At 36.7% G+C, this 19849-nt stretch overlaps 1 protein-coding gene across 1 annotated transcript in view; it reads right to left on the bottom strand.

Annotated features, from left to right (window-relative positions):
• Positions 1-6750: 6750 nt before the first annotated feature.
• LOC137630060 (solute carrier family 22 member 20-like) overlaps positions 6751-19849 on the bottom strand; it is a 42019-nt gene continuing 28920 nt past the window's right edge. The window contains exons 4-12 of the mRNA XM_068361549.1: positions 18500-18603; positions 16503-16657; positions 15670-15838; positions 15065-15203; positions 14033-14229; positions 12659-12816; positions 12225-12289; positions 11613-11732; positions 6751-7830 (exon numbers count right to left, since the gene is read on the bottom strand). Of these exons, the coding sequence (XP_068217650.1) occupies positions 7606-7830; positions 11613-11732; positions 12225-12289; positions 12659-12816; positions 14033-14229; positions 15065-15203; positions 15670-15838; positions 16503-16657; positions 18500-18603 (1332 nt within the window). The 3' untranslated portion in view covers positions 6751-7605. The remainder of the gene's footprint in view (positions 7831-11612; positions 11733-12224; positions 12290-12658; positions 12817-14032; positions 14230-15064; positions 15204-15669; positions 15839-16502; positions 16658-18499; positions 18604-19849) is intronic.

Raw genomic sequence — 19849 nt, 5'->3', positions numbered from 1 at the left:
ATAGTAATGTATACTATTTTTAATGCATGTGAAAATTTATCAGTGAGATAAATTACCCCATACTCATTTCACTCTTTCTTTCCTTACAGGAGGAGGCTAAGGTGAAGTGTGCAGTCCTGTTCTGCAACCACAAAAGCCATAAGATGTGCAGGTCTCATGCCCCCTGCTCCATCGCAACTGAAACCCTGCGGTATTGGGATCCGAAGGGTTGCACCATCTGCTCGGCCTTGATGACCGATGGTTTCAGTGATCCTGAGACGACTGAGTCGAGGGATACTGCGAGGTAAAAGCTTCGTAAGTGGGTAAGAGGGTTCCAGAAGAACTCTCCGGGACCTTACCTGTCAAACGAAGCTATGAGAAGCCTTCTGTTCCCTAAGGCCCAATCCGACGCGGTTGTACCTCAGGCACAGGTCAAGCCACCCTTCATCCAGCTGACGATAGAGGCTGACATCAATAAGGCTCTTGAAGGCATGGACATCCATCAAGAATGGATGTCAGAGGTGTCCTGAGACACCGAAAAGGATCTTCTACAAGAAAATCCAGAAGAGGTGGCCCAGCCACCCAAGGAGGAAGAAGGATCTGTATCAACAATAACGGAAGACCCTCAGTTTTCTGTGACGGCATATCAACCTGTGCCGTCAACCTCTTCGGCCCCAACACCTCATTCTGACCCGCTGTTAACCAAGGGTGAGGCGCTCATGGAAGTTGCAAGAGATGATGGAAGTGTTCTGCAAGGAACAACAAGAGATGAGGAGGGAAGTCAAAGAAGCGAAACGCATAGGCTCTCATAAGCCTATCAAAGTCTCTGACTGACCTCAAAGCTCTGAAACCCTCCCCTGGAGGTATGCGGAGCATATGCCCATGATGAATGGGAAGCTATATATCTCTGAGAAGATGGGGGCCAAACCCCTTTAAGATCTCCAATTCTGGCCTAACATTTCGGCTTACCCAGAATGTTACGTGAGATTGCGGGATGAACCAGCATCTCGAGAGGAGACGGAACCTAAGGAGGTCATGATCTTTGAACATGACAAGGCGCAGGCTCTCTTGAATGGCACCCTAAAGAAAGCCGGCTATACCAACTCGAAGGTTTCAGCTTTGAGCAAGAGGCACCCTACCTTCCTTGCTCCTTCCTCCAGAGCTTTTCCCTTTTCAGCCAAAGCTCTCAACTGCAGGGTAAAAGCAGTTAACGCGGGCAAACCATGCCCTACGCTAGAGGAATGCAGACCAATGTCTCTAGCCCTGCCTACCTGCGAGAAGGAATGGAACGAGGTTATCTAACCTTCTCAATCTCGAAACTGGATCCAGAGATAGCAGGACAACAGTTCAACGAGAACCTTCCAAAGTTGTCAGAACATCTTCTGAGAAGGGAACAGGAGACAAAAGAGAGACTAGCTGCCTCTTTGTCTCTCCAGAACTGTATGGAGATGTGTGCAGGCCTCTCAAACACCCCAGATATGTACATGGTCCTAGCCAAGATGCCCATGGCTACCCTTGTGAAGGACATGTACGCTTTTGTAAAGGCCAGGAGGGCCTGTAGAGAGCATGTGCTTGCCAATGCAATGGTCAAACACAAGCCCAGGAAGTTGATCACTTCATGCATCTGGGGCAAGGACCTCTTCCCAAAACAAGTAGTCCAGGAGGTAATCGCTAAAGCCGCCACGGAGAATAGGAACCTTCTCCAGAAGTGGGGCATGTCTTCTAAAGAGGAAATCATCCTCTGACGCTGGTCCCCAACCCAAGAACAGGAAGACAAAGAAGCCACGAGTGTCTCACAGACCTGCACAACATCCCACTGTTACCGTGACCACAGTACCCCAAATGGTTGCCCAGCCACAAACCACCTTCCAAATGGTGCCCCAGCAGCTGGTAGCCCAGTCGCCTGTTTTTAATCCAGGCCTTGAAAGGCACACCACTACCTTACGCCCTAAAGGCAGAGGCTCTAGAAGAGGCTCCTCAAGAAACCCGTCAAGGGGTAGAGGAGAACGTGGTCAGGGGAACAAACCCTCTGGATCATCTCAACAATGAGATGCTCCAGGGTTGAGGAAGACTCTTCCACTTTTGGGATCGTTGAATCTTCGATCCTTGGGCCCACAGCCTAGTCAAGAATGGTCTTGTGTGGAAATGGAACAAAACTCCACCCCGTTTTCCTCAATTCTTCCTACACTCCACCCCCTTATTGGAAGAATATACCTTAGAACTCTTAAACAAAATGTAATAAGAAAAACAAAGTCCATCAAATTCCAGGGAAGGCTGTTTTGTGTTCCCAAGAAAGACTCGGACAAACTCAAGAGTCATTCTAAACTTGTCTCCACTCTACAAGTTCATCGAGAACAACAAGTTCCGGATGCTAACCCTACAACACATAAGGACCCTGTTACCAAAAGGGGCATACACGGTCTCAATAGACCTGGCGGATGCTTATTGGCACCTACCAGTCAGCTGCCCCCTCTGCTCCTACTTAGGATTCAAACTACAGAAGACAAATTAGGTCTTCACAGCCATGTCCTTTGGACTAAATATAGCCCCAAGGATATTCACAAAACTTGCAGACACAGTCGTTCAACAGCTACGCTTAGAAGGCATTCAGGTAGCAGCATAACTGGACGACTGGCTGGTGTAGGCAGCATCAAAGACAGCTTGTCTGCAGGCAGCCACGAAGGTGATCCAGTTCCTGGATCATCTGGGCTTCAAGATCAACTACAAGAAGTCTCGCCTCTCTCCAGCTCAAGAGTTCCAATGGTTAGGAATCCATTGGAACTTGCAGTCACACTGCCTCTCCATTCCACCAAAGAAGAGGAGAGAGATTGTGGGTTCTGTCAGGAGACTACTGAAATCCAACAAGATTTCAAGACGCCAACAGGAAAGAGTACTGGTCTCTCTCCAGTTCGCAGCAGGAGTCTGGAGAAAATACGCATCAAACGCTCGAAGAGATCAACAGAGATTGACACCGACCTTACTGCGATTGCTTCTAAGGCCGTGGTTAAAGGTCAAGAGCCTGACAAGGACAATTACCTTACAACCATCTCAACCTTAAGTGGTCATCTACACAGATGCCTCACCGGAAGGATGGGGAGGCCATTCCCATCAAAGGAAAGTGCAAGGGAACTGGTCGCACTAGTTCAAGACCTTTCACATCAACATTCAGGAAACCATGGCAGTCTTCCTAACATTGAAGAAACTTTCCCCTCACAGATCAGCCCACATCAGGCTGGTCTTGGACAGCGAAGTAATAGTGAAATGTTTGAACCGAAAAGGCTCAAGATCCCCTTACATCAATCACATGATGTTAGCCATCTTTCACTTGGCAAGGAAGAAAAGATGGCACTTATCAGCAGTTCACCTGCAAGGGTTCCGCAATGTGATGGCGGACGCTCTATCCAGGTGAAAACCGCTAGAGAAAGAATGATCCCTAGATGCAGATTCATTCTCCTTCATCTTGGAAAAAGTCCCAGAACTGCAGATCGACCTCTTCGCAACGAGCGACTATAAGAAACTACCTCGATATGTGGCAGAAGCGACGGATGCTATGTCCCTCAATTAGAACAGATGGAATCATATCTATCTGTTCCCACCAACAAATCTCCTGCTGAAGGTCCTCAACAAGCTGAGATCCTTCAGGGGAACAGCAGCAGTAGTGGCCCCCAAATGGCCCAGGAGCAATTGGTTCCCTCTACTTATAGAACTGAAGCTGAAGCTGTTTCCTCTACAGAGTCCAGTTCTATCCCAACTGGTTCAGAAGTCGACTGTCTACGCTTCATCATTGAGAACCCAAAACCTACATCTCATGATTTTCTCGCCTTAGCAGCCAAGAAAAGGTTCGGGATCTCAAAAGACAACATCGTCTTTATAGAAGAATACAAGTTAAAGTCAACCAGAAGACAATATGAATTGTCTTGGAAGAAGTGGGTTTCCTTTGTCAAAGCAAACAAACCAGCAAAAATCTCAATAGGCTTTTGCCTTTCCTTCTTCATCTACCTTCATGAACAAGGCCTGGCTTCCACCACAATAACTACGTGTAAGTCAGCTTTGACTAAGACCTCTTCTTTACGCCTTCCAGGTGGATTTGTCAAACGAAATCTTCAATAAGATTCTGAAAGCATGCGCTATACTCAAACCAACAACCCCTCCAAAGCCCATGTCATGGTCCTTGGACAAAGTCTTGCACTATGCTTTGAACAACAAAGATATTACTGTAAAGGATCTAACACAGAAAGTGATATTCTTGTTCGCTATAGCCTCAGGGGCTAGAGTAAAGTGAAATAGTTACCCTATCTTGAAACGAGGGCCATATTCAGTTCACAGAAGAGGGAGAACTGAATCTTTTTCCCTATGCTACCTTTATCACCAAAAATGAGCTGCCCATCAAAAGGTGGGGTCCTTGGAGAATCTGCCCTCTGAAGGAAGATGTCTCTCTATGTCCAGTAGAGTGTCTTAAGGTCTATCTTCGAAGAACTTCAGACTTCAAGGAGGGAAAGCTCTTCCTAGGAGAAACCTCAGGATCAAACTTATCCCTAATACAACTAAGGGCGAAACTCATCTACTTTATTCGCAGAGCATATCCTGACAGTACACCAGAAGGTCACGATCCTAGAAAAGTTGCTTCCTTGTTGAACTTCTTTCAACATATGGACTTTGATAGACTCTGCTCATATAAGGGGTGGAAATCTAGAGTTTTCTATAAACATTACGCGAAGCAAGTGCATGAAATAAAACACTTTGTGGTGACGGCAGGTAGTGTTATAAAACCTGTCGTCTAGTGCTGTGATGAACAGAGGACTGTTTTGGGACTTAACAGTGGACTGGGTGAACATGTATTAGCATCTTCGAGTGTAATACCTTTTAATGAAAATCACTCTGGTGATTTGGAACTGTTCTATGTAGGTGTAGAATCTAACCAATAACACCAGTTCTGTGTGAACATTTGTACACAGTGTTGAGACATATCCAACATCTAAGTGAAATCAATCAAGTAATTTCACAATTGTGAATGGTACCTATGGATGATTTATAATAGGCATATTTCTTCCCTTACAGGTTAAAAATATATATACCCAAAGATGTATATACTGTATGTCACAAGGATTCTATTTATCATACATTTTGCTTTGTATTTTTATATTTGTCTATACAAATAAAATACATATAAACGTATCAGCGTCTTATTCGCCCTTCATGAATAAGAATAAATGATCCAGATTCTTTTATTTTTTCCTAAAAATAACATACTTGAGAGTATAACCTCTGAAAGAACAACTTGGTAATCGTTAAAAAAGTTCCACTTTGTTCCTACGGAATACAAACTTTGACGCCTTATAGTCGATTTTGACAATTTCCCTGCAGGGGGCAGGAAGCCCTAAGTTAGTTCCAAACTTAGTGGATTTGACAAATAACGGTTATGTCATATATATAAGGTCTAGGAGACCATATAAGGAACTCAGTCAAAGTAAAGGCACTTATACAAACCCACAGATATGATATTTTCAAGTAATTCTCTGGCTGAGCCCAAAAAACGGATTTTGAGCAAAGCGAAAGATCTATTTTTGGGTGATATGGCCATGTCGTCCTGATGGACCCTCCCTTCTTTCAACAAAGGAGTATACAACTATGTAACGAAAGTCCCCACCCGAAACTATTCTATCTGTGGCTATCCATGCTTAAATGCAACAAGGAATAGTTCGCCGTAGTAGTACGGGGAAGGGATCCACCGGGTAACCTTGAAAACGGCTCCCCCTAACTTCGCCACTCTTCCCCCTTAAAGCGTAAAATCTATTCGGGGTAAAGATTGCCATGTGTCGTATCAAGAAATACGTCCCCTGGTATTATGCGATATCCTTAAGAGTTATATTAAGGATACTAGCGCCAGGAGTTAGAATTCTGGAAACCTGTGGTTAATTCTCTGGGAGTATCACTGTAGCCAAATATCCCTTAGAAAGCTGCCTAAAGGAACCTTCCATCAGGACGACATGGTCATATCACCCAAAATTAGATTTTTCGCTTTGCTCAAAATCCGTTAAGTATGATAAATTTACCATTTATTGCACTTTCTGTCACCCAAGTGAGTGTACAATGCACATTCTCCGGGTTGAGGTATACTCTAAATGAATTAAAACTAAGACAGAATCATTATTTTCTTCTTCCTCAAATCAGGCACTTGATCCAGATTAACCTGTGATCACTATGAATCCAGATCCGAACATGTTCCAACAGAAGGTGACATAGAAAGCACAATTGTGAAATTTCCTATTAACTGGAAGGTATGATAATTGATCATGTAACCCCAGTAGCAAAAAATAATAATTGAAAAGTAACAAGATGGCAAGTGGAATAAAAGGTGGCAACCTTGTTTCTATTAGTGGAAAAGCTAATGGATGCTCAGTATACTATACAATATATTATTATGTTTGCCTTATCCTAAAATATGTTTTACATTTGAAATCTCAGCAATCACATGAGGGCAGAGCAGACCTTCTGATGTTAAGCTTTATTCTTGTTTGAATACTGTATTAATCTATAAAACACCAAAGATAGGTATTGAGCACAACTGTAGTCAAGTGATGCAAAATTATTCATGCACAGGTCGACGGAAAAGGCAGCCATGTGCACTCGGACAGACCAGGACAGTAAGAAAATGATAAACCAGGATCAACTTCCTAGTTACCTGGTAATTTCAGAGTGCCTGTGCTATAAAAGATGATCTTTTACTGTCTTTTAAATATTTTTCTTAAATATAGAATAAAAACAAATTACTCAATTATGATTTCATTGCTTTTTTAATCTTTCCTTAGCATATTATGGCATAATTAAATAAATATTGACAATGAATGGAAGGATGGATAGATAGGTAGGTATATGGAACCTAGGCCACTAGGCTAGGCACTTGGCTGGAAAGGCCATTCAGCAACTACTTATTGTCCAATAGATTGTCATATAGTAAAACTGTATCATGATCATTTTCATAATGCAAGTAATGATATATGAAACAGAAACTTTCAAACAAAATGTTTTCCCTTTTAACTGAGGTCTGTTAATGTTTCTGTCCTTACCCATTAACGTGACATGATACATTTGAACACGTCTTTAGATATACAATAGTAGTTCTTTTTACTAAAAATAAATAAAATCTACATTTTCTGCACAATCCTTCTCTAAGACAAAATAATGTGTTTTTTTAAGTAATATAGGAGACTTAATGCACACTTTTAAGTAATGCAAGATATCTATTACCTTTATGGCAGAGTTCTGCTTCCACTTCTAAAGGGAGATTCATTTGATCCTAAGCCTCTTGCCATGATATAATTAAGACTGTGGTCTTTTGTCTCTTTCATTATTTATGTAAATGACTTATGATATTTAGTCAAAACCAAGTGACAACAGCAAACACACAGTGAAACCCAAAAGTGGATTCAGGGCAACACTGAAAAAGTTAGGTGCCTTCTTGTTCAAGTTGAACCACTGGGCCATCAAATGAAGCTGAGGTACTATCTCAAACATCCGGAAGGACAAATGTTATCAAGATAGATTTGCATGTTAGCAACTACGGGTGGCAAATCATAAAATCTTGAGTATCACTTTAGGTAACTGTTACTATATGAATTACTTCCTTCAGAGACGAGAGGAATTATCCTGGACATAGGACGGGTTCTCAACGCCTTCCAAAGTTGCCTTCGCCTTCTTCTGTTCTTTCTTCTTCCTGAGATTTTCCTCTATTTCTTCAACTGTTTCTGGTAGTGGCTGGTTTTTGGTTTCTGGTAGGAAAGGTAATATCAAACCTCCAACAATTCCTGCACATCCAAATACTACCGTAGGTCCCCAAGAGACTTTCAGTGACTGTAAAAAAGGTGTGATAAATTAATTTCAATACAGGCTTACCATCTGGTCTGGTCAGTAGACCAGTACACATGGTTCCAAAGAATCACAAGTTAACTAGTGACCATAAAAATTCTAACAATTGTTCTCATAATACATTATACCTCAGACAAATAAATATCAACCGTGGTTCTTCATTATAGTGTGCCTCAAATAAAAAGACCAATATAAGGAGCGAAAATATAAAGAAATGGCATACAGCATAGAAACATCGTAAATAGAGTATAGGTAACAATATTACAACTTGTTTCCAACTCAAACTATATTAGATGCAATTGGAATCAATGAAGTTTAAGCATTAAGGATTGCCTGAAATTTTTTTTTTAATATTTTGTATTCAATGGTCTGTGAATATTTTAATTTCTAATTAGCATTCAACAGAATTTTAATATCATAAGCTTCTCAATATTTCACTTAGTAATGCATAAACATGTTTACGTGGGATGACTACTGGGCCAAAATCCCAAAAGCATAAAATCTCCGTAGGACAAAATCAACCATGAAAAGTTTGTAGTTTCACACACCTAAGTATTTAGTAGAAACTTATATGCTATCTTTTTTTCTGCATCTAAATACAGTAAGTTCATTTGTTCATATAGTTTCTACTGACAGTAGTTTCTACAGTGACATGAAAGTTTTTTATTTCTGCGCAGAATTCCAAATAGCTTTAACGTTACTTCATATTCTACTTTCATCCATAGAAGATGGAGTCTGTTAAAAATGAAAAGGGACACCCGAGTTGTTGAATGAAGACGTTGTAAGTTAGTATTGAAGATGCCAAAAAGTAAAAATAGTTCCAGTATATCTATTTGGGTAGTGGCGGATGACATGAACGGCATATGTTAGGTCTGGTCTTGTGGCTCACTCAATCTACCTGACTGTACATGGGTACCAGTGATTAGCTAATGTTAGGTCTGGTCTTGTGGCTCACTCAATCTACCTGACTGTACATGGGTACCAGTGATTAGCTAATGTTAGGTCTGGTCTTGTGGCTCACTCAATCTACCTGACTGTACACGGGTACCAGTGATTAGCTAATGTTAGGTCTGGTCTTGTGGCTCACTCAATCTACCTGACTGTACATGGGTACCAGTGATTAGCTAGGAGTTAAAAGCAGGTGAGAAGGGACCGTGAAATCCTATTCTACAATTTCACAGTCTAGTATGAATATCTTTCCAATAAATATGCCCCCATGAGCATTCTATGGTATGGCACTATTTAATTTTGAGTTTCTTGAGAGACAGAATATTCGGTATTTTTGTAGTGAATTACATGGCAATGTAACCTAGGAAAAAAACTACTGTTTCTTATAGAAAAAATTACGATCTCTTCAAAAATGACACTCGTTTCCGTCGCAAATGAATAGTTTCAGAAATATATATACATCTATATCCTACGATAATGGGGGACCCCCAGTGGGAACTCAGGGTTTTGGGTGGGGAAAACATACTGGGGAAACGAAATATAATTGTTTTCCTATAGTAAATAACGTGAATTAATCAAATTTGATGTCCATTTCAATCGGAAACAAACAGATCAACCAATTCGGATAACTTTGAGATACACGGTGTCACTTCTCTTACGAACGAACGATAACATTAGCAACGTTACCAATAATACACAGTGTTACCAACGTTGACGTATGGAACACAGAGTTACCAACGGCACGTTGATATTACTAAAGATAGTAATGATAGATATTTCCATATATTAAATAATTTCTCCATATAAGTTTTACTCAATATATAAAATGTACGAAAAGGGCACAGAACCTAACAAACCCACCTAACCTAGCCTAGTAGTATGACAGGTCACAAAATAACATTTGATCTACATCGGACGTTGGCAGCACTGGTTACTGTATTTTTTCATGACAATCTTTGTAACGGCGCCTCCAAAGTTTATCCAGATATACTGTTTTGTATTTTCCTCCGGTTATTATAATTTCAAGAAGGTAATGTATAGAGAAGAAAAGGCTTGTTTTACGTTTATATATCGATTCCTCAGTATGTTTTCCCCACCCAAAACCCAGAGTTCCCACTGGGGGTCCCCCATTATTGGAGGATATAGATGTATATTTATTTCTGAAACTATTAATTTGCGACGGGAACGAGTGTCATTTTCGAAGAGAGCATAATTTTTTCTATAAGAAACAGTAGTTTTTTTCCTAGGTTACATTGCCATGTAATTCACTACAATGAAACCGAATATTCATCTTAAGTTTATAGTCATCAATTTTATCATTGTTACCTTTACAACAAATATTCATAAAGACATCTGAATAATTCTACTTGTGAGTACTTTTTTCCGATGAGATATTGTCCTAGAGGACTTTTTACCTACGACAATTTTGTCAAAAGCATTAGGAATTTTGTTTAATACCCAAACCACATAATGTGCAGTAATAACATGTATTAATTAATATACTATGGTAATATACTGTATACTAAATTAAATCACTACAAAAATATTTAAGACATTCCTAAACATACCGTATATTTCCGCGTATAAGGCGACCTTTATATAAGACGAGGTACAAAATTTGAGCACATTTTTTATGAATTTATCTCATATCGATAGTATAAGACCACTGCTCAATCATAAAACCATCTGTGTATAGCCTAGGCTAGCTTTTGCAACACCAGATATCTTATGAAATATAGGTTATGTAAACATGATGATATTACTTACTGTATCCTTATAAATTAAAAATAAATGAAATAACAAAACAAATCATTTATTGTTTTCCTAGAACAAGCGTCACCTAGCCTGTATTGTTTTGTTTACGCTCATCAGCTGTTCACGTACAAAATGCCGGTTCTCCTCTTTCTTCTTCTTCTTTTATGTTCGTTGATGTTCTTTGCGAGTTTGTTATAAAAGCATATAATAATGTAAAGGTGGAAAGTGTCATAAAATAATTTTAAAGATACGGGATCTCGAATGCCATGGATGGCAGTGAAGACGATTTATTGTAGGAATGCGACGACGAAGCCAAAGTCGAATCATCGTGATATGTTCGAACAGCTTTTACAAACAGACAGTGATAACTGTGAGGAGTTTTATTGGTGTTAGATTTATACATGTCGCAGGTTTGATGTTTACTATTGATTGGAAATAAAGTTTTACAAATTTTTAGGTTTTAAATGCAATACTGTAATGTACCGTAATTTTTATTGAGAAATAAAGATTGTACCATTTGTAATCCAAAATTGTTATTTTCAGCTAAAAATAATTTTTAAACAAATAAATAATATGATATCCTACATGTTATTACTATCGTAATTAACACTAGCATTAAAATTATTGAAAGGTTAGCGAGAGAAAAAGTTGCTAACAACGCAACCAATACTCGATGTTTACATTTTCTCAGCTGGGCTTGTATGGTTAAAGTTGGAATTATTCCTCGAATTTATCATTTATGCCCTTTTTGTAGATATGCCAATAATATATACGGTAAAAATTGTTTCATTACTTTCATTATACATTTATATATTAATGTAAATCATTTCATGTGTGTCGGTGGTTATCGCACGGTTTCGCACCTCAACCTAGGCCTACTGATAAGCCAGACATAGAATTCAAGGTGTGATTTTTATAACGGTAGTATAAGACGACACCCCCCCCCCTTTAATGGATATATTGTGGAATATAGGGTCGTCTTATACGCGGGTCGTCTTATACAATGAAAGACCTGTTACAACATATCAAGAGTATTGAAATAAGGAAAATTGAATGAAAATTACCAGAACATCTGTGATGAATGGGGCAACAGAAGATCCAATGCTTCCTAAAACTTGCACAAAGGCAAAGCCTCTGGCTCTTATCTCAGTTGGGAACAACTCAGGAGCATAAAGGAAGTTCACCTGAAATGTTATGAAAAAACATTTTTATAATAAAAATATTAAACTTAGCAGATTTAAGAGAAATTTACTACATAACAGCAGCATGAGTTTCGTAGTAAATAAATTCTGGGAGTGTTCCTTACTTTTGTTTTATACATTGAATTTATCTAATAGTCAAATATCAAAACACTATGTCTCTTGTGAGTTGATTTATCTAATAATCAAATATCAAAACACTATGTCTATTGTTAGTTGATTTGTCCTCTGAAAGGAATGCACTCATGTTTTTATAAACAATAATTTGGATAAATTTTACCTCAGGCTCTCAACTTCCCTATTATTACTTCCATTCAAAATTACCCGAAATCGTTCCATCTGTACAGATATTTTTTTCTTCTCACAAAGTTTTAGAGATCAATATTAATTAAGCAATAAGAGCAAATATTTCCATGTTTCCCTAAAAAAGTGCATATTCAATTTAACCGTCACAAATGTGGAAAAAAAATTACTTACTTGTAAAGTTCCAGCAATTAAGAATAAACCAGCCATCACCAGCACCCACCTAAGCCATTCCAAGTCTGTAAAAAGAAGTTAAAAACAAATACAGTAATGCACAAGTGTACTGTGCTTAATAAATTGACCTAACTACATCTAAATTTTCAATCATGCATTTGTTAAAGAAAATGTTATTTTATAAGAAACTTGCAAAAATATATTCAAGTAAAATAAACAATGTTTCTTACATTAGACTTGCTTAAAATCAAAAATATTATTACAAGCTTTCAGTTTTTTAGGATTAATTGTAAATAACTTCAGAACAAACTATTTCTAGAATGCCTTTAATGATACAGATAAAATTGTGATTACATATCAAATAAACGATGATAGCAATCATCAAATAAAAAAGGACAAATTCTTGATACCAAAAAACCTTAAAATCTTCTAACCTGGAGTGACAGCAAAATCCAAGAAGAAAAGAATTCCACCTGCAAGGAATCCCGTTATGAGCAAAGTCCGTCGACCAAAACAGGATGTAAGTGGTGTCATTAGAATTACTGCAGAGCCATCCATGAGGCCCGTAAGAGCAACATATAAGAAAGGATCACTGAAAAGTAAAAATCAATTGCTGGAAATACCATAATATTACAGTATAACTTTAAATATGTAGTTACTGGTGCAACTTCTGTCCTGCATTAGGCCTACCATTAGATTATTAATGATTATTCAACATTCAAATAAATATCTGAAAAAATGTATGATTATATTGAAAGCTCAAAGAACTTTCTTTTTTTCCTTGTCTAGCCTTTATATATGGGACTGCTGTTTCATATAAGCTTTCTCCATTCTATTCTATCCCTGGGATCCTGTTCTCTTAATCCTTTTACCCACATGTCATTTGCTACCTCATCTTTCCATCTGAACTTTGACCTTCCCCTCCACCTTCACCCATCCACCTCCATGTCCACAATCCCTCGACACACAAGATCTTCTTTCCACATGGCATGTCAAAAGGCTCAAATATATATCCTATTAAAAAAAATACAATTCACACATGCTTTTCAATGAATAAGAATGAGAAAAATTTTACTGTTTCAATATGTTTCATGTTCATTGCAAGGTGTGAAATGACCACATGGCCTGGTCTGAACAGTGTCCCCAGGGTCAAACTCTCTGTATCTCACCGATTTCACCTCATTACCAAAGATTCAGATAACTACGTGAGCTTTAATGCAAGTGGTTTCAACACCAATCAAAGGTACAGTCTTCCATGTAACTATTCAAACTTCTCTTCAAGTAAAAATCCATCTAATGTCTTGGGTTAATGTAAAAATCTACCTTAATTGCTTACCAATTATCGAATGTGCATATACAGTACATAAAATCACTATCAGCGGCAGTATACTATTTGCTGCTATATAATTCATGAATCCAAATTTATTCTCTTTACCTAGTGAAGTTTTTATTTACAAAGCAGAACTATGTCATATATTCAGCAGTTAAGAATAAAAAGTACACCACTGAAGCACTTAAAATTTTGAGTGACTAGATGAACTATAGAAACCTTTCAAAAAAATAACTTTTTATTTTTGTATATGAATACCAATCATCACAAGCTTAACTACATAAAACTTATATTCTATAACAGATCACCAATCAGGATACATCACATCAATACTTGTACATTCGCCACAAACATATCTCATCTCTAATTATAACTACCATTATTACCAACAATTAACACAAATTTAGGTACAATGAGACAAAACATTAAATGTTTAGTTTGATTCAAGTTTTACAGCTAAAAAAACATTTATACCTACTCAGTAAAATTGTTGGTATTAAGAGCAATGCCCACATAAAGAAGATGGTGAAGAATCCAGACGATGCCAAGGCAGATAATGATAGCCCTCATGGCAGGAGAGAACAGCATTTTCAAAGTTCGCCGAAACTTTTCCATTATGGACAATTTGTTCTCTGCATTCTTTGCTGCTGACTCAGATGCCTCCTCAATAAAACCCTGTTTAAAGAGTTCAAATATATGCTGAGTGAGCTCTCAAGTCCTCATTATTACATGAGGAAATTCTACGATTGTATGCATTCAAAGAAACTATCAGCTGTACAATTGGTGCTACTGCTCAAGGGCTAGGTCTCATTTATCTAAAAGAATAATGGCTGACCAAGACATAAGCCATCAAATCACCTTGGCAAAACTATTAGAAGTTAAAGTTTATCATTGTTTTGATGATCAATTCAATGCTGTGTTAACTGGTTATAACAATAGAGTTGTATACTGTAATATATATTCTTTTACAAGTTATTTGTCAAAGTAATGGGATATCAATGAAATAATATCTGTAAAACAATAAATTGATAGGAAGATATAAATAAAGAATTTATAAGTAGTATAAAGACAAGTAAACAATACTATAATTGAAATTTCTTGAAAACTTTTGGAATTTGCTGTAGATGAAAAAGCAAAGACTGCACACATCATTTATATTTTTAATGGTTAAGTTTATATCTATTGGAGATCCATTAGCTCGCGCTACAGAAAAAAATTATATCGTCACAGCTGCAAACAAATAAGAAAACTTGAAAGTTAATAATTACTGGAGATTCATTAGCCCGTGCTATAGAATCTTTTCTGTTATTACAACTGCAAACAACTAAAATAACTTGAAAGGCAAGTTGTCAGTTTTGAAAATCTTAATAATTCTAATACACTAATAATAGCAATAATTTTAATATAACGTTTGAAAACTCAAATGTTTCATGTATTAAGAGTATGAACTTTTAATCAGGTTACAGAGTGTTCAAGGATATATTAAGAACAGGAATACAATATAACTTACCTTGATCAGTTTGTCAACACAAGAATCTACATTCAACTCTGCTTCAGCTCTGTTCATTTTCACCGCATAACGGAGAACTTTCCGTGCCTCCTCACCTCTGCCCTTCTGGAGCAGCCAACGTGGAGATTCTGGAGCTAAGCTAAAAGGAAAGACTATGAGTATGTGAAATCTAAACTCTTATTTAAAGATGATCATGGATGTTAATAAGCATATTGCAAAATACAAAGGGAGGATTATACTTTACGATAGAATGAGTACTAAAGTAATCATACCATACATAATTCTATGGAATAGTTTGAAATGCCTCTTTTACCCTAGTTTTCCCGAGTTACATTTCTTATACTTTAATGCTAAAAAATTATTAGAGCATAAGAAAACAGCACTAAAATGTTAATTCAAACCTAAACTATGTTCAGCCAGGGAGGCTTGACATAGTACAGTATATCAAATTACTTACGCTAACGTAAATATGCACCCTATTCAATAAATTATTTTGAACATATGAAGGATTTATCTATTACCAATGAAATCGAGTAATCTACTAATTCTATTCAAAATCTCTGTCCTACCTCATTATGAGAAACAAATTCGAGTAGTGCACTCACAATGATATTATGGCAAGCAGTATAACAGGTGATGACCCAGCCAACATTAAGTACTTCCAATTACGAATGAAATATGCTATTCCAGCTAATCCAGACAATAGGAAGCTGAAAGGGAGACCTAGCAGCATTCCAACTAGCGCACGCCCTCTATTTGGAGTACACTCAAGAGCTGTGGACAAGAAATTCCAAAACTGAAAACAAAATATAGATTAAATTCATGTACAATAAGTAACAGACTCAACCATGAACCAATAAGTCTATTGTAAACTCTTTATCTTTGTTCCCCCTTAATTTACTCTTGATGGCATTTTGGATAGTTCTGTCACTTCAAAACCCAAAAGGCATAGGTTCAAATCCTACAAATTGAAATACAGTTCAAGACATTTGTCAAGAGCCTGTAAGAATTGATTTCTTTACACTTTAAAAGAGGTATTGTTATTGTTATTGTTATTATTATTATTATTACAGCCAAGCTATAACCCTAGTTGGAAAAGCAAGATGCTTTAAGTCCAAAGGCTCCAAAAGGGAGAAAATAGCCCAGTGAGAAAACTAAGAGAAGTCATAAACAATCAAAATAAAATATTTGAAGAACAGTAACAACATTCAATTATATTTTTCATAAGTAAACTATAAAAAAAAAACAATAGGAAGAAATAGAAGATAGAATAGTGTTCCTGAATATACCCTCAAGCAAGAGAACTCTAATCCAAGATAGTGGAAGAACATGGGTACAGAGGCTATGGCTTTTCTTGAAAAAAATATTTTTTTTTTACTGTTCTAATTAGGAATGGCAAGCAGTGACCATGAGTCAAATACACAAAATCCGATCTCACCTGCACTCCAAGCAGGGATAAGGCAAGCTGACGTAGTCGCTCCAATCAAAAATCTTGTCAGAAGTATCAATGGATAATTAGGAGAAAGAACCACAGCTCCAGCCATGATCATGTTCAAAATAGAACCAATTCTAACTGCTCTGATCCGACCCCATCTGCAAGCAATGATTGATGTTCAAGATTATATATAATATGAAGATATGTCTTGGTTTCATACGTATCCCATGGTCAATGGAATGTTCAGGATGATAAACAAGATAATTCAAGGAAAAATCACCAGGAATTTCGCATTTCAATTAAAATCCCCAAAAATCACAACCTTGCTATGTTATTAATGATTACATTAAGCAATAAAACAATATCAAAAGATCGTCTTTACTCATTACTTTAGAAAAAACAAATGTATCTTCATTCAGATTATTCCTCTATTTATGTACTTGGTTTCCAACTGTGCAAGTATGCGTTTGATATCAAACATAAACATATTACAGCATAGAAGACTGATAGACTTAAAATTACTGGCTCTTTCCAAATTTTAATAGAGACCATTCAGAAATAAAGTTTTCTATTGTATCTTAAGTAATCAGCGTTCATTTAACAATGAAGCTACAATAAATAGAAAAACTTAAATGAAACTGAAATGCATTTTAAATCACTTTCATAAAGCCCATATTTTTCTATAAAGTAATGTCAATTAATATATCTTTACTACTTTGAATATTATTACCAAAGATAAATATTAATATATAGCAATTCTGGTATCATCACTTAACTATTGTAAGTTAATCCTTATTGGGTAAAATATTATCAACACAACTATACTGAATGAATTATGAATAATCTGCTTTCCTTTGTTAGTAGTCAACGCACATACCTCTAACAAAGCGGCCAATATGAATATTATCTTCATTCAGATGTTTTACCCTTTCCACAAACATACTGTTATTATTTTCCTTATATTCAATCAATGTATAGTACATATAATCGAAACTTCCATATATTTTTTCAAGATTAAAGTGGCAGCATATTAGAGAGAATTTTTAAATGTTAATAATAATAATAATAATAATAATAAAATAATAATAATAATAATAATAATAATAATATTAATAATAATAATAATAATAATAATAATAATAATAATACAGTGCAATGATTAACCATGATAAGGTAAATAACGAAACAAAAAGATCCTGTTTGTGTATGTATTTTCTAAACGTAATAGGAAAATATTTAATTTTCGGCTTTCGAAAACGCATAAAATGAACAGTAAGAAAATCCCAAATTCAAAAAGAAAATGTACCCAATGTAGTACAAAATGCCTCAAATGAATGAAGCACAAAAGGACCGACTGGGTTTACTGGACTAAATACATAAAATTAATTTTGTTTTATGAAAGACACTTATAATTTATCTGGTTATAAAGTACTATATCGTGTATATGAAAGCAAATCAAATGTGATTGCTACACATTTTTGAAGTACAATATTGCAGTTACATTGTTAATGTAAACAATGTGCACTAGATATAAAGTATCATAGTCAATATAGGATATATTTCAAAGACTCGCCACATCTGTCATAAGGTATCTTGATACTTGCACCATACCTTCACTGTAACTCAACATGTTTGAAGGTTTAAAGGCCGCTCATGAATGGCAGAGGCAGGGGACAGTGACAATACCCTAGAGACCGACAATACATTAGATCAGAGCCCAAGCCACCTAAGCTAGGACCAGGGAGGCCCAGGAAATGGCTGCTGATGACTCAGCAGGTAGGCCTGAAGACTTCTCTAAACACCCCATCCTTAGCTCACAAGGATGGTGAGATTTTAAACAATAGAGAAACTATCGAACTTGAGCGGAACTCGAACCTCAGTTTCTAATAGGTCACCACAACCCTCGGGTCCTTACTTTTCCGATCTAAAGGTGTTAAACCCGACTTGTAAATACGAGGAGATTATAAATGAGAGAGAAATAAGAGAACGACTTCCCATACCTGTCTCCTATGTATCCCCCGAACATGCTCCCTAACATGTTGCCGGTGGTACCCAGGGTTACGAACAGCGGTCGCAAGTATGATCGTTCACATACCAGGTCGAACTGAAAACAAAAGATTACATAAATTTTTGCATAAAGGGTACATTTAATAATAACATAAAGAGTACAATTAATAATAATAATAATAAATAATAATAATAATAATAAATAACTTTATTCCCCAAAATTCACAATTGGCACTAAAGGGTTTACATAGCTTTCAATTGTATAATGGTATTGATTTATAACTAAAAATAAGTAAATATACAAATGAATGATATGCATGAATAAAAATTCCCTACAAAATAAAAATGGCACTATCGTGGCAACAAAATTGTTATTTCTATGGCTTGTATTGCACGAGTGAATTTGTTAAAGTTTTTATAGTATATAAAAGGAGATATTTATTTTAATGTTGTTACTTTTCTTAGAATATTTCACTTTCCTTTTTTTCCTTTCTCCCTGGGCTATTTTCCCTGTTGGAGCCCCTGGGCTATTTTCCCTGTTGGAGCCCCTGGGCTATTTTCCCTGTTGGAGCCCCTGGGCTATTTTACCTGTTGGAGCCCCTGGGCTATTTTTCCTGTTGGAGCCCCAGGGATATTTTCCCTGTTGGAGTCCCTGGGCTATTTTCCCTGTTGGAGCCCCTGGGCTATTTTCCCTGTTGGAGTCCCTAGGCTATTTTCCTTGTTGGAGTCCCTGGGCTATTTTCCCTGTTGGAGCCCCTGGGTTTATAGCATCCTGCCTTTCCAACTACGGTTGTAGCTTAGCAAATAATAATAATAATAATAATAATAATAATAATTGTCCTATTACTGGCAGTGTTAGACTAAGCGCAGTTGAGTTGTTAACGCTATAATAAAATGCATAAATCAACAAATTACCAGTAAAAATTCGAAAGTAATGTCTGTGCTGTCAATCATAGTTTACAATATTATAGGGTTGTAGCTTTACCATTGTCATCTAACAATCAGACATTTCACAGACAAGGCGCATTCTCTTTCAATCACGTTACATAATATCGATAAGTGTCTTTGAGCTATGACACTTGCCCTCCAGTTCATGAGATCTGATCAAACCATTTTTAGCAATTGGTACTTGTTTAATACTCGTCACCCGACTCCTTTGAACAGTTGAAATCTCTTACTTTTGATTGTTGGCGTTGCAATTATTTCGTTTATATCTTTGCTTTTTTCTATAATGAAAGATGCATTTGATTATCTATTCTTTTAATTATTCAAATTTTTGTCGTTTTGTTTTGATGTCACTTTTAGAGTTATAATTTTCTATAAATAATAAATTATCATTAGAT

This window comes from Palaemon carinicauda, chromosome 38 (assembly GCF_036898095.1).
Source record: "Palaemon carinicauda isolate YSFRI2023 chromosome 38, ASM3689809v2, whole genome shotgun sequence".
In the NCBI taxonomy this organism is placed as follows: domain Eukaryota; kingdom Metazoa; phylum Arthropoda; class Malacostraca; order Decapoda; family Palaemonidae; genus Palaemon; species Palaemon carinicauda.
Note: the sequence above shows the minus strand (reverse complement) of the source record. Positions and strands in the feature narration are given on the sequence as shown.